General features: G+C 53.2%; 2 protein-coding genes across 6 annotated transcripts; both read right to left on the bottom strand.

Moving 5' to 3' along the window:
* Positions 1-359: 359 nt before the first annotated feature.
* UBA52 (ubiquitin A-52 residue ribosomal protein fusion product 1) lies at positions 360-5,159 on the bottom strand. Of its 3 annotated transcripts, none has more exons than XM_059160559.1 (5): positions 5,019-5,159; positions 3,372-3,485; positions 3,025-3,111; positions 642-744; positions 360-557 (listed from the first exon to the last, which is right to left on the bottom strand). In XM_059160559.1, exons 2-5 carry the CDS (start codon positions 3,472-3,474, stop codon positions 464-466), a joined length of 387 nt encoding a protein of 128 aa, XP_059016542.1. In that variant the 5' UTR covers positions 3,475-3,485; positions 5,019-5,159; the 3' UTR covers positions 360-463. The 3 variants fall into 3 exon arrangements, with proteins under 3 accessions (XP_059016542.1, XP_059016543.1, XP_059016544.1); XM_059160560.1 differs by having other exon boundaries at positions 3,372-3,482; positions 5,019-5,146; XM_059160561.1 differs by lacking the exon at positions 5,019-5,159 and adding an exon at positions 4,752-4,962.
* Positions 5,160-6,188: 1,029 nt separating this feature from the next.
* On the bottom strand, positions 6,189-13,659 carry KXD1 (KxDL motif containing 1). 3 transcript variants are annotated; one of them, XR_009350663.1, is made up of 6 exons: positions 11,774-11,844; positions 10,635-10,756; positions 9,515-9,667; positions 8,104-8,150; positions 6,868-7,168; positions 6,189-6,445 (listed from the first exon to the last, which is right to left on the bottom strand). XR_009350663.1 is itself a non-coding variant. In XM_059160556.1 (5 exons), the coding sequence occupies exons 2-5, from the start codon at positions 10,733-10,735 to the stop codon at positions 6,939-6,941; spliced, it is 531 nt and encodes a 176-aa protein (XP_059016539.1). In that variant the 5' UTR covers positions 10,736-10,756; positions 13,530-13,659; the 3' UTR covers positions 6,189-6,938. The 3 variants fall into 3 exon arrangements, 2 of the variants coding, with proteins under 2 accessions (XP_059016539.1, XP_059016538.1); XM_059160556.1 differs by lacking the exon at positions 11,774-11,844 and adding an exon at positions 13,530-13,659 and having other exon boundaries at positions 6,189-7,168; XM_059160555.1 differs by having other exon boundaries at positions 6,189-7,168.
* Positions 13,660-13,740: the final 81 nt, after the last annotated feature.

The raw sequence follows: 13,740 nt of genomic DNA, 5'->3' as shown, positions 1-13,740 counted from the left end.
CAGAGGTCTTACACGAGGTGGGGTGTCTACCTACCCACAGCATACCTCCAGGGCACAGGCATGAACGTCATCAAAGTGCCTAAGGAGGGCGCAGTCAGTGATGTGGCTCACCTGCAGTCCCTAGAGAGCCTGCGCTGGGGGTTAGTCCCATTTATAGATGACAAAACCCAGATGTGCAGGCTCATCAGGCTATGTGGCAGAGGGCTGAGACCACAGCACATTATACAAGTGAGATGACCAGAACCAAAGGACACAGGACGCTCAAGGGCTATGCACAATCAAGTGGCAGGGAGTCCCCAAGGCAGAGACCCACGACTCAACCAGCTCTCCCTTGGACAGACCAGCCACGCAGACACCAGTTACTGCTCCAGTCAATGAAAGGGAAACTTTATTGAGGCCCCAGGACCTTGGGGCTCGGGCAGGAGGTTGCCTTGCGGGCAAAGAAAGAGCCGGTGGAGGGGCCTTATTTGACCTTCTTTTTGGGGCGCAGGTTGTTGGTGTGGCCGCACTTCTTCTTGCGGCAGTTGACGGCGCGGGGGTGCAGGCGAGCGTAACACCTGCACAAGACGAGAGAGTGGTGAGGCCACAGCCCAACCCGACACCCTCCTTCCCAGGGCCGCCCCTCCCCCCAGGGTACACACTTGCGGCAGATCATCTTATCGCAGTTGTATTTCTGGGCCAGCTGGCGGAGCGAAGGCTCGATGATGCCACCCCGGAGGCGAAGCACCAAGTGCAGGGTGGACTCTACGGGCGGGTTCAAAAGAGACAGTGACTGAGCCTGGCCCCAGCACCTCAGGTAGAGTAGGGTCCCCCAGACCAGAGCTCCTCAAATGTGATGGGGTATTCTATACACAGATGGACACACTGGCAAGAACCAGCCCACAGAACCTCCATCTTGCTTCCCACTAGCCCTTGGGGAGTCTGAGGCTAACATGTGCCAACTATAGTGTGCATCGGGGTTTCCTGACAAACAAGGTTACTTCTAAGTGGTGCAAAGATGATCTTTCACTTTGCTGAGCAAAATAATTAAATCTAGTTGCTAAAAAAAGGGACATCAAGGGACACCTGGGTGGCTCAATCAGTTAAGCAGCTGCTTTAGGCTCAGGTCATGATCCCAGCATCTTGGAATCAAGTCCCACATCCAGCAGGGAGCCTGCTTCTCCCTCTGCCTCTGTCTGCCACTGTGCCTGCCTATGCTCTCTCTCTCTCTCTGACAAATAAATAAAATCTTTAAAAAAAAAGGGGGGGGATATCAAGGGGGTGCCTGGCTGACTTAGTCAGTAGAGCATGTGACTCCTAATAAAAATATGTACTTTTTAATTTACTTATTTTTTTTTAAAGAGTTTGTCAGAGAAAGAGCACACATGCGCATGCACATATGAGCACAAGCAGGGGGAGCAGCAGGCAGAGAGAGCAGACTTCCCACCAAGCAAGGAGCCCGATGCTGGACTTGATTCCAATCCTGATTACCTGCCATAAAATCTTTCTTTAAAAAATATGGGCGCCTGGGTGGCTCAGTGGGTTAAGCCGCTGCCTTCGGCTCAGGTCATGATCCCAGGGTCCTGGGATCAAGTCCCGCATCGGGCTCTCTGCTCAGCTCTCTTTCTCTCTCTGCCTGCCTCTCTGTCTACTTGTAATCTCTGTCAAATAAACAAATAAAATCTTTAAAAATAAAAAATAATAAATAATAATTTTTTTTTAGGGACACCTGGGTGGCTCAGTTGGTTAAGCAGCTGCCTTGGACTCGGGTCATGATCCCAGAGTCCAGAGTTCGAGTTCCACATCATTGAGGAGCCTGCTTCTCTGCCTCTGCCTGTCACTCTGCCTGCTTGTGCGCTCTAACAAATAATCTTAAAAAAAAATATTTTATTTTATTTTTTTTTAAGATTTTATTTATTTATTTGACAGAGAGAGATCACAAGTAGGCAGAGGCAGGCAGAGAGAGAGGAGGAAGCAGGCTCCCTGCTGAGCAGAGAGCCCGATGTGGGACTCGATCCCAGGACCCTGAGATCATGACCTGAGCCGAAGGCAGCGGCTTAACCCACTGAGCCACCCAGGCGCCCCTTAAAAAAAATATTTTAGAGAGAGAGCATGAGCAGGGGAAAGAACAGAGGAAAAGGGAGAGGGAACCTCAAGCAGATTCCCTGCTGAACCTGATTTGGGGCTGGATCCTAGGACCCTGAGCTCACGACCCCAGCTGACATCAAGAGTCGGTTGCTTAACCTTCCTGAGCCACTCAAGTGCCCAAATAAACTTAACAAGCAAAAAAACAACCTACCCCTCAAAAACCAAACAACCAAACAAAAGGGGCAGGCAGAGGAGAAGCAGCCTCCCCACTGAGCAAGGTGCCTGATGGGAGACTCAATCCCAGGACCCTGGGATCGTAACCTAAGCTGAAGGCAAACTCTTTTTCTTTTTTTTTTTTTTTAAGATTTTATTTATTTATTTGATAGACAGAAATCACAAGCAGGCAGAGAGAGAGGAGAAAGCAGGCTCCCCGCTAAGCAGAGTGCCCGATGCGGGGCTCGATCCCAGGACCCTGGGACCATGACCTGAGCCGAAAGCAGAGGCTTTAACCCACTGAGCCACCCAGGCGTCCCTGAAGGCAGACTCTTAACCGATTGAGCCACCCAGGCATCCCTAAGATTTTATTTTTAAGTAATGTTTACACCAAACATGGGGCTTGAACTCACAACCCTGAGATCAAGAGCCCCATGCTTTATAGACTGTGCCAGCCAGATACCAATTTACCGCATTTTTAAACAAAACAGTCTTTAAAAAAAAAAAAAAAAAAAAAAGGCAAGAACATTAGAAACCACTGCCACTTGGAAAATGAAGTGGAGTTAAGATCTTGCCTCCAATGAAAACTATTTCATAAAAAGAAAATTCATCAGCCTCATCTGATCCTCACCTTAAGACAGCCACCACTCTCCCCTCCCCCCCAGCGTTGCCGACGAAACCATCAAAGCTTGATCCTGGGTCCTAGACCTCCTGGGCCCTGTCCAGCCACCCTATCCTTAGTACCTTTCTGGATATTGTAATCTGACAGAGTGCGGCCATCTTCCAGCTGTTTGCCCGCAAAAATCAGACGCTGCTGGTCAGGGGGGATACCTGGAGAAAAGAAAGCTCAGTTACTGAGGCTCTGGCAAGCATTTTATTGGCAGCTTCTCCATAATCCACAGGGATGCTCTGGCATTACCCACAATCTGTTAAAAAGGAAACTAAGATAACAAGAACAAGCTGCCTTCCCAAGCTCACACAAGTCAAGTCCTGGCCAAGGCCCAGGTCTAGACAACCCATCTTGCACATGACAATGGCTCCTCTGGGCTGGGGACTCCCGTGGGATAGCCTCTAGACTCAGCCCAACTCACCCTCCTTGTCTTGGATTTTGGCTTTGACATTCTCAATGGTGTCACTGGGCTCAACCTCGAGGGTGATGGTCTTGCCCGTCAGGGTCTTCACGAAGATTTGCATCTCTGCGTCTGCTGGAGAGTAGAAAGTAGAAATGGAAGGGTGAGAACTGCAGGTGTGAGGAGCTTGAGCTCAGAGGCTGGCAAGCCTTGGCCCCACCAGCCCCTGTCCCAGCATCAAGCACAACTACAGGCTCACCCCAGGGCCTGCTTCCTTCACCCCTCTAAGCCTGCAGCCCAAACTTGTCCTATAATCAAGGATCATGCTTCCTCCACCTTACCCCAGGGCCCCTGTGGCAAAGTGTGCTTCATGGGAATGAGGGCTGTGGTTACGCTTCTTGGGCCGAGCAAATGAGATCATCAACTTTTCTTTTTTTTAAATGTTTATTTATTTATGTGACACAGAGAGAGATCACAAGTAGGCAGAGAGGCAGGCAGAGAGAGAGGGAGAGAAGCAGACTCCCTGCTGAGCAGAGAGCCCGATGCGGGGCTCGATCCCAGGACCCTGAGATCATGACCTGAGCCAAAGGCAGAGGCTTAACCCACTGAGCTATCCAGGCACCCCAGATTCTGTCAACTTTTATGATGGAATGAGAAGTACCCGGCAGGGACACTGTTCTGCTTTTATAGCTTTTCTTCTGGTGTCTTGGTCTGAAGATGGGATCTCCCCACCCTCCCCTCCCTACCACTCTGTAAGCCACATCTGCTCCACAAGCAACCCTTCCTGCAACCTGATTGGGAATTCCATTTTTTTTTTTAAAGATTTTATTTATTTATTTGACAGAGAGAGATCACAAGTAGGCAGAGAGGCAGGCAGAGAGAGAGAGGAGGAAGCAGGCTCCCTGCTGAGCAGAGAGCCCGATGCGGCACTCGATCCCAGGACCCTGAGATCATGACCTGAGCCGAAGGCAGCGGCTTAACCCACTGAGCCACCCATGCACCCGGGAATTCCATTTTAGTAGCCACCCCTCCAACACTCTTTCCTGCCTTGCAGTTCTCTCCAACTCCACGCTCAGACACCCAACACCCTGGCTTCCTTCCGAGTTTACAGCCAAACTCGCCAGACCACGTTTCCTGCGTCTGCTCCAACCTATAAACAGTATCTGCCAACCACGTGCCAGGTACTTGTTTACACATAATTCCATCGTCATCCCTCAACACCCCCGACAAAAAAACCCTCTAAGGTGGGCGCTACCACCCTCTCCTTACGGATATATTAAATAAGGCAGGTAGAAGGAAGGAGAAAAAGGTAGGAAAAAACCTCGTAGGGGAAGAAAACTTAATGATTCTAAGTCGACTGGCACACAACATGGCACGGAAAAAAATCTATACACTTCATACCAGTTCTCCATTAAAGGATTTGTCCAGGAAGACCATCCTCGCCCCCAGGCCCTGTGGGACAGCTTGGGCTGGCGGGGCACACAGGATCCTCTCCCAAAAGCCGGTTCGCATTCCGGGGCCCGGTCCCGCTCGGAACCCCGACGCCACGCGCCCAATTGAGCCGACCCGGCCGTCCGGCGGAACCCGGGCCGCGCGGACGGGTTCCGGGCCACCTCCTCCGCTACCCGAACGCCCGCAGCCCCCCACAGTCTACCGCCCGACCCCCACCTGGCGCGAATCCCCAAGACCGCCGCAACCAAACCGCTCCGCCACCTCGTTGAAGAGAAAGAGGGCGGCGGAACCGGAAACCGCCGAGTTGCCGCCGAGAGCGCCTGCGCACCGAGCACGCTGCGCGCTTGCGTCACAATCCGCGCCGCGCGTTTTACCCCACCCCGGCCCCGCCCTGCTGCCATGTTGGGTGCTGGCGAACGAAGCCGTGGCGTCTGTGGGCGAGTGTCGCCAACCCGCTTCCGGGCTCGGGCCTTTTCTTCCAGGTCACGTGAGGAGACAACTTCATCTTTCCAGGTGTTTCCACCTGTTGTCTGTGGGTTGGCCAAAATCTGATGACACATAGCGGCCTCTCGGGGAATGCTTGCTGACTAGAGAGGAGACCATTTGTGCTAAAGCAAAGAAATGAAGCAGGGGTTCAGCTGGTCCCTGACTTCGGAGTCAGGACAGGCAAGCTATAAGGAGGCACGGGGGTGGGACGTGCGAGACCCTTGGGAGCCACCTAACACCAGGAGTCAGTTGTTTGAAAACTTTCTGGACTCTGTGCGCAGATGAAATTTCAAGGCGGCGCTTACCAGGGCAGCGAGGGCACGTGGAGCTGCTGCATTCACTCAAGAAAATGGGGTGCGTCCCAGGGTGTTTGGGCCAAGGATAACTTCTGTTAGGACTAAGGAGTCTCGTGGATAGCTAAAAAGTGCCGGGAGCGGTAAGGGAGAAGGCTGAGATGTTACCTATGGGTTTGGCAGCGTGGCTCTTTATTTCCTTGAATGCTTACCAGCGCCCCCTATTGACAGGCAAAAGCACACACTCTTGGTTCTAGGAAGATGCCTTTAGTGACAATTTCTAAGTGCTTAAAAGATGAGGAAACTCTACACAGTGTCTGCTGAGGAATGGACCCAGCCTAGCTCCCTGTGGCAGATGAAGTTTTTCACAGAGATAAGGAACAGTGTTGTGAGCAGTGGGAACAGCATGTGTGACTATACATAGGTGGTGATAGGAACTTGGGTTATTAAGGTTGCTACCACTGGATACTTCCACCAAGAGCGGACACATCTCTTTCTAGGTCAGTGGTGCCTGGCTGCCATACCCCTCCCGTCTCACATCCTGCACTTGTTCCCCTTATGGCCTGCTGGGCCCCAGGATGGAAGGAAGCCACTGTTAAGTACACCCTTCCCTTTTTAGTAACAGAGTCTTTTTATTGATAACTTCCCAATAGCATCTGTAAACATCGGGTACAAAAATATTCCGTTTAACTCTGTTTTCCAAGGTGGCTCAGCTTGCTCCATGGAGGCCCTGTGAGAGGCCTGCTGGGCCTTCAAGGTTCACACCTCTGGTCAGAGAAACAAAGGCCTTATCAGGCTTGCAGCTGAATGGCCAGCCTCCATCTTGAACCTTCTACAATTATCTCAGAAACCTCCTTGAGATACCTATTGGAGACAGTATTCAATACTTTTGTTGGAAAAAGGGACAGGGAGACCAGAATTAGTGGGTACAGGGATGCAGGGGTGAACTCAGACAAGACAGTGCTGGTCCACTTTGAGGAGGTCTCAACCAGGGCACTGGGGCAGGGGCTATCTGGCTGTGGTCTCTGGGAGCCTTTAAATGTTGTTTAGAGCAGACCTCAAGTTTGGCTCTGGAAAAGCTCCCTTACACCCTGCCCAACAACTCCAGCTGAGCTGGTCATCCCCTGGCCTGGCAGAGGGGTCTGCAGAAGACAGATGTTCTCAATGAGGAAGCAGAAAGGACAGACCCCCTAGGAATTCCACACCCCCAGAGGGAGCCAGGTCCCCCGGGGAGCCCTGGGTGACAAAACAGGGTGGCAAAACTGCTGATCTCCAGGCAGGGTTACCTGCTGCCACCGCAGACACCGGGGGAGTGCTGCCACTGCCCTGAGACCCCTCGGGGCACCAGGGAATGGTGTTACTCGCCCGGTGTCTCCTCATCATCCGTCTGGCTTCGGCCATTGATGACAGGGGAACTGGACCGGACATGGGAGAGGTCCTCGAAGCCAGGGCTGAGGGAGGGTGAGACAGTGTCAGGGCTGGTGTCACAGGAGCCCGTGCTCTGTTCCGAGGTGGCAATGGTGGTCGTGGTACTGGGTGGGATGGGGTCTTCATCCTCGTCCTCCAGGAGGGATGCCTCTGGGATGTCTGGGGGATGGAGGCCAGGAATTGGCTTAGTCACTGTGATGGGCACCATGATGAGGGATTACCTGGGCCTGTGACCCCTGACAGCTCCCCTGCCACCCTATGGGGGATAATGCAGCCCATTTTACAGAGGAAGAAACTGAGGCTCAGGCAGGTGAGAGGTTTTCCTGCAAGGTGCGGCCAGGACTTGGCTTCTCTGGGGTCAAGCCTGAGCCTGGCTCTGGCTTCTTGACTGTGTGGCCAGGGCCAGGCCTCTCACCATCCTTGCCTCAGCATTCTGCTCTAGAAACCAGGCCTGATGACAGCATTGCCTTTTTTTTTTTTTTTTTTTAAGTAAGCTCTGCACTCAATGTGGAGCTTGAATTTACAACCCCAAGATGAAGAGTTGCAGGCTCCACTGACTCAGGCAGCCAGATGCCCCAACAGCATTGCCTTTGTGCCCATAGCTGTTAGTAGCCTTGGGGCAGGGAGATGTTGGTCCATTTGGCAGAGGGGGCAAACTGAGGCTCAGCATGGGGGATGCTGCACTTCCTCTGAGAGGTCACTGCTCCTTTAGGCTACACAGTCTCCCCTATATGAAATGGGCTACTCACAGCCCCCACTTCATGGGGAATTACAGGTAAGAGCCTGGCTCATAGGGCTATGTTACATCCACTTGGGCAAGGACTGTCATCTTTCTTATCCACATTCCCCCATGTAACCTCTCCCCAGGGAGGGGATCCTGGTCCCGGCACCTGCTCTACCAGTTGCCAAGACCAGCCAAGCACCTCCATCTCTGCCCCCTGCTCCAGGTCTCTCTGGATCTACTGGCCACCAGGGCCTGGGCTTAGTGTCAGCCCCTGAGGTGACCTTCTAGAAGGAAGCCCTGGGATGAAGGCACAGGCATCCGCGGGTGCAGAGGCCAGGCGTGGGGGACAGGAGCTCTGGGTGACACTTACGGCTGAAGGCCTCCGGGTGCTGCCTGGCCAGCTTCCCTTTCAGCGTCCTGCAGGGGAAGGGAAGGCATACAGGGCTGAACCTGCCAAGCAGACAGGCTGGGCCTGGTGCAAGGAACCCTTGCTGCCAGCTCTAGGTGGGTGGGGATGGGAACTGCCCACCTCCCGCACACATACTGCTTGTCACTCTCTGGTTCTCGGCTGGAGGGAGGCCGGCCCACGTGCTCAACCCTGCAGACCTCTCACCCACAGGGCAGATGGCAGCCACCTAGCTGTCACAAGCTTGTGTGGGTCCTCAGTGCTGGGTCTGGCTGGGCCCTCTACCTGCCATGCTCTTCTTATGTCCAACCTTCCTCTGCCCAGATAACCTTCCAGGAAGCTTCCTCACCCCCTCCTCAGCAGTCACTCCTATGGGTGACTTGTCCAGCCTGTCCCCCATCAGCGGGATGAGTGTGTCTGGGGGACAGGAGTGACGATCCACACCCCAGACACTGAGCACTTGCACGCGTTAAACAGACATTTACAGAGAAAGGCCTGCTTCATTTTCAACCTGCTCTTTTTCCTTTTTCCCCCAAAGTTATGAAGTCATGTTTACAAAGAATGAGAAAGGGGTTTTTGGGATGGAAAGACCCCTTCTCATAGTCAAGGAGTGACTATGGCCAACCAGTCCCTCCCAGAAGTACCACCACACTGGGTGCCCCACCCAAGGGGCAGAAACAACTGTCTTCTTCCTGGGCAACACAGATACGCACGAAGGGCGCCAACCTGAAGGGTTCTTGCTCACCCACAAACACCATGCCTAGGCAACCAGTTTGATATGCCCCAGAAAATATATGCTTTTATAAAGGAATTAATTGGCCTGTCTCCTGATTTCTGCTCCCCAGTGTGCCAGTGGGTGTGGGGGCGGCTGCCCAGCTGCTGCTCTGGCTAATTCCAGACCCGGCCACGTGACCATGGTTGGCAGCGGTGGCATTCATCTGGCTCCAGGTACTGCAGGAGTGTTCTGCGTGCCTGTGGACTGGAGTATCATTTTTCTCTGTCCTCACAGGAAACAGCTCAGAAGGGGACCCACAAAACCCAGCAATCACATAGGCCTCTTGAGAGAAGACTTGAGTTGGGGACTGGAGGACCAGAGGCTTGCCTTTCCCTGGCTGTACCTGCCTGCCTTTTTGCATGATGCATCTGCTGCTATGTTACATTTTTTGAAAGATAAATAAAACTTAAATTCAGAAACTTCAAGATTTTCTTTCCCAAAGCTCAGATCTTCTCAGATGCTAAGTGAGTGCTGAAGCCTCATAAAACAAATGAATGTCCCCATTGCTCTGTTATATGGAATGCATGGTCCTCACTGAAGAGGGGAGGAACCCGAGGCTCAGAGCGGGGAGGCAGAGGGCTGGAGGGGCTGAGGACCCACCTGATTCTGCGGAAGATGCTATCCAGGTCCCGCTTCATCTCCACCAGGGTCCTTGTATGGTGCAGGAAGCGCTCGTTCATTTGCTGCAGGCGGGCGCTTGACAGGTTGTTGAAATTCAGCAGCATTTCATTGGTCTTCTCAAAGCGGTCCAGCCTGGCAGTGGAGAGAAGGCACCAGCCCTACAAACCACGCCCTACAAACTAATCATGCTAAGCTCCCTCCTGTTCCATGACCTCTTCATGTGTTGTTCCTTTGCCCTGCAGAACTCTCCCTACTGTTTGAGCGACCTAGCAAACTCTTATTCAACCTTCAAAACCCTACCATGTAGCCTTTACCCCACTTCAGCAAGCAGACTCTGACTCCAACTCCCCTGACCTTCTAGACCCAGCTATTCCTTTGGCCCAGCCCTGACACCATGGAGCCAGGAAGGTCTGTGTCTGGTTTTGTCTTCCCTCACTGTGGGAGTTCACCAGGGCAGGCCTAAATCTGACCCAGACAAAGCCAGCACCCCTGTCACTGGATGAGAGAAATGCAAGGGTATCAGGTCTGTGCTGTGTCATAAATGGCATGAAGAGCTTTGTCTTAAACACACAAAAATAAAGCCACAGGAGGCTGTTCTTCTACCCCAGATTGTGCAAGATTTTCTTCCCCACAGAGCAGGTTGGAATTAGGGTGAGGCTGTGGTGGTCACAGTGCCAAGCCCCAACGAGGGTAAAAGCTACTGATGGCCCCTCCAAAAGACCATGGGTACTCTCCAGAGACAGCCTAGGCTCTCAGAGACCAGGCTCCTAACAGAGACCAGCTCACTGGCTTCCTTAAATCCCCTCCTGCAGCCCCTTCCTATCCCAACTCCCCACCCCCAGGCCCTGGGACAGGAGCTGCTGCGGCCCCTGCCAAGCCATCCACAGCTGTGAAACCATCCCAAAACCCTGCTTCCTGTGCCAAGGCCTCGCCTCCAGGCCATGAAGGAATTTACTTTGGAGCCAGCCAGCAGATTTGCTCATTTCCTTCATTTTATCACCAGTGTGGGCCCAGGGTAAGGGCGGGCAGGGCAAGAATGCTGGCCAGCGGGTGAATTCCTTCCCACGCCTGGGGCCCACAGCCCTTGGCCACCACTCACATGTTCTTCTGAGCCAGGATGATAGCGTTGACGTCGTCTGTGTTCACCATGCTCAGGATGCGGCTGCAGAAGACCCTCGAGGCCGAGTCCGGGGGGTCCATCTCTTCCTCCTCCTCCGCTGCCTGAAACAGGCAGGAAGAGATTCTTCAGTCTATACCAGGGAGTGGGGTAGGTGGGGTAGGAAGGAGGGGCTGGGAACCCTGGGCCCCATGACCGTAAGTCCTGGGTCAAACCACCCGAGTCTCAGCTTTGTTCATGATCCTGAGGATTCAGGGGTATTGAGAGGATGTATATCTAAAACTGTATCCCAGCACATCAGAATCCCATCACCCACCCACCTCTATGGCCCCCCCGTCTCCATGATCCCAAGCCCATGGCCACCTTCCACCTGCACAGATCTACCAGCCTCCTCCCACATCCTTCTGACTTTGTTCATCCCATCCCAGGGCTTTTGCACCTGCTGTCCCCATATGCATGACTGCCCCCTCAAATCATCAGCATCTCCAGATCCTCTCTCCCAGGTCTTTGATGACTACCCCCGACTCCAGTCACTTAGCACTTCGTTTTACTGCTTCATTAGCTCATCTTGTCCTGAAATTATCTTGGTTATCAGTTGTCTTTTTTTTTTTCCAAACAAGTATTTATCTTAGAGAGTGTACGTGCACACAGGCAAGTGGTAGGGAGGGGCAGAGAGAGGGTGAGGGAGAGAATCTCAGCAGACTCCTTCCTGAGTGCAGAGCCTGACCCCGGGCTCGATCCCATGACCCTGAGATCATGACCTGAGCTGAAACCAAGAGCTGAACCTTAACTGACTTAGCCATCCAGGTGCCCCCTCAGTTGACCCTTTCACCTGTGGCTCCCAAAACAATGTCAGCTCTAGAGAACAGAAGCATGTCTCTGACTCCAGAGCCCAGCCCAGAACCCAGCTTACAGCAAGGGATCACCAGAACTTAGCTTGGCGGCTTTCAAACTCAGCTCTGACGGTAGACTTTTATTAGCAAATTAAAGCCAAGAATTCCAGTCAGGCTGTGGGCTGCAGCAACCTAGATGGCTCTGTGGCTAGGCAAATAACCTTCATGGAAGGTGGGGGGCTCCTGGACCATGCCAGGGCAGAAAGGGGCCACAGGTTCAGCACTCACCCTCCAGGGGGCGGTATCAGGCAAAACCCGGAATCTTGACATAGCTTGGCTCTGGGATCCACATTATTTAACTGCCGATAGAAAGGCCCAGTTGCAATTGGTTGAGATTCACATGCAGGACCAGGAAGGGCTTTCAGAGCCCACTTGATCCACCCTCCACTTTATTGAGCACTTACTGTATGCTATTAAACCACTAAGCTTCAAACACAGAACTGTTATCCTTAATTATGTATTAGGAAATTGAGACTCAGAAACTGAGGAAATGGACCATTGCCACAAACCCAGTAAACCTGAGTCACAACTCAAAATGCCCATAGTCTACAGGATCTGCAAAGGTGTGAATCCGAACAGATGTTTAGTGCCCACCTATGCCAGGACGGTTACTTCTTACGGCAACTGACTTCTGCCAGACTTCTGAATTTTTCCAGAAACGTGAATGGGTGTGTGTGTGTGTGTGTGTGTGTGTGACATTGCCTCATTTACAAATGTTAGCAGCTAGTACTTTTCTCCCTGCAAAGCATGGAGACCAGAAGTTATTTATTTGCAGCCCCTGGGGGCCTTCTGGAAATAAACTACACACTTGGTGAAGTTCCCCCTCACCCAATAACCACTATGTTTATTGAATTCCTACTATGTGCCAGGTACCAACACCCACAGTATCCAGACTTCCAAAGAAGCGTGATCATGTATGAAGAAGACACCTGGACTCAAGGGGAGAGCCCGGTGGCAGGAAGCCCCTTAGCTAGTGCTTGGCAGGTGTAAGATTTGGACCTGTAGAAAAGGGTTCTGCTTCAAAGTAGAGCTCTTTCCTGCCTCTGGCTCCCAGATGTGAAGGCTGATGGATTCAAGGCACACTCTCCACCCAGCTGCCTTTCTCAGGAAAACTTCCCTAATAGTCTGGCCCACATACAAAGTGGAAATGACAGCAAGGGCTCTGGTCTCTGCTCCAAATATATTTATGAGGGAAACACGCAGAGAAGTAGGCTGTGTGACCTTGGGAGAGTCCTCTCACCTCCCCGATCAGTTTTCTCATCCAGAAAATGAGAATAACAAATAATCAGAATCTCACAGCGCTATCTGTGGCGGCTGAAACCAAGAGTGATAAGGAGCTAGGCTCGGAGCTGGCTGTTTCTCCAAAGAGAGTACGAAGTCCTAGGGCGGGGCCCGGGAACCAACATTTTAGCAAGGGGCTCCCTGGTACTTATAAGAACAGGAGCAAACACTTGTACAGCACTTCATTTAATCCTCAATCATCCCTATGAAGTAAACACTACCATCTCCAAGGCCAACGACGGCTCAGACGGGTGGGCTCAGTTATCCAAGGTCACACCGCAAGGCAGAGATGCCGTGATTCCACCCAGTTATTTACACAGAATTTAATTTGGCGGCCCAAGCTCAGCAAAACCCGCGAGCGAGGTGGGACTCGCATACCCCCTCACGCCCCGCCCCTGCAAAGCGGGGAAACTGAGGCCCAAAGAGGGCAATGCCCGGTTCCGGGTGACACTGCACAGCCTGAACACAGGAGGCCCCAGCTCCCGCGCCCCGGATCCGGAACCGGCCCTTTGAGCCACCGGAGACTACACTGCGCGTCCGGGGAAACTGAGGCCTCTACGCAAGAGGGGTGCCCAGATGTGGCCAGCGGCGCGTCCCACCCCGCCACAGCCCGGGGGCGGCGCCCGACCCGGCCCAGCTACCCAGCGGCCCCGGCGCCCCAGCCCCACCCCGAACTCGGCCCCGGCGTCGGTGGCAGCAGCACCTGCACATCTGGCGGCCTTGCTCGCGCTTCCGGGATGGCGCCCCCGCCGCCACAACGTCACCACGCACCATGCGTGCGACCGCGCGTGTAAGCGTCGTGCACGGGGCCGATAGGCGTGCTAGGAGGCGCGGCAGGAAGGGGTGGGGCTTAGGTGCTGTTATTGCTCGTGAGTGCGTCACAACGAATAGCCAATCAAGCAGTCCCCCTCGCG

The sequence above is a fragment of the Mustela lutreola genome, chromosome 2, assembly GCF_030435805.1.
Source record: "Mustela lutreola isolate mMusLut2 chromosome 2, mMusLut2.pri, whole genome shotgun sequence".
NCBI lineage: Eukaryota > Metazoa > Chordata > Mammalia > Carnivora > Mustelidae > Mustela > Mustela lutreola.
Note: the sequence above shows the minus strand (reverse complement) of the source record. Positions and strands in the feature narration are given on the sequence as shown.

What these genes read in the sequence shown, in the direction of transcription:
- KXD1 (XM_059160555.1), bottom strand. Translation starts at nt 11,815, where the DNA reads ATGTCAAGATTCCGGGTTTTGCCTGATACCGCCCCCTGGAGG. An exon ending in ATCCTGGCTCAGAAGAACAT is followed by an intron (nt 9,668 to 10,634) that starts GTGAGTGGTGGC and finishes CTCCACTGCCAG; the next exon opens with GCTGGACCGCTTTGAGAAGA. An exon ending in AGCATCTTCCGCAGAATCAG is followed by an intron (nt 8,151 to 9,514) that starts GTGGGTCCTCAG and finishes CTTCCCCTGCAG; the next exon opens with GACGCTGAAAGGGAAGCTGG.
- UBA52 (XM_059160559.1), bottom strand. Translation starts at nt 3,474, where the DNA reads ATGCAAATCTTCGTGAAGACCCTGACGGGCAAGACCATCACCCTCGAG. An exon ending in CAAAATCCAAGACAAGGAGG is followed by an intron (nt 3,112 to 3,371) that starts GTGAGTTGGGCT and finishes TCTTTTCTCCAG; the next exon opens with GTATCCCCCCTGACCAGCAG. An exon ending in AGATTACAATATCCAGAAAG is followed by an intron (nt 745 to 3,024) that starts GTACTAAGGATA and finishes ACCCGCCCGTAG; the next exon opens with AGTCCACCCTGCACTTGGTG.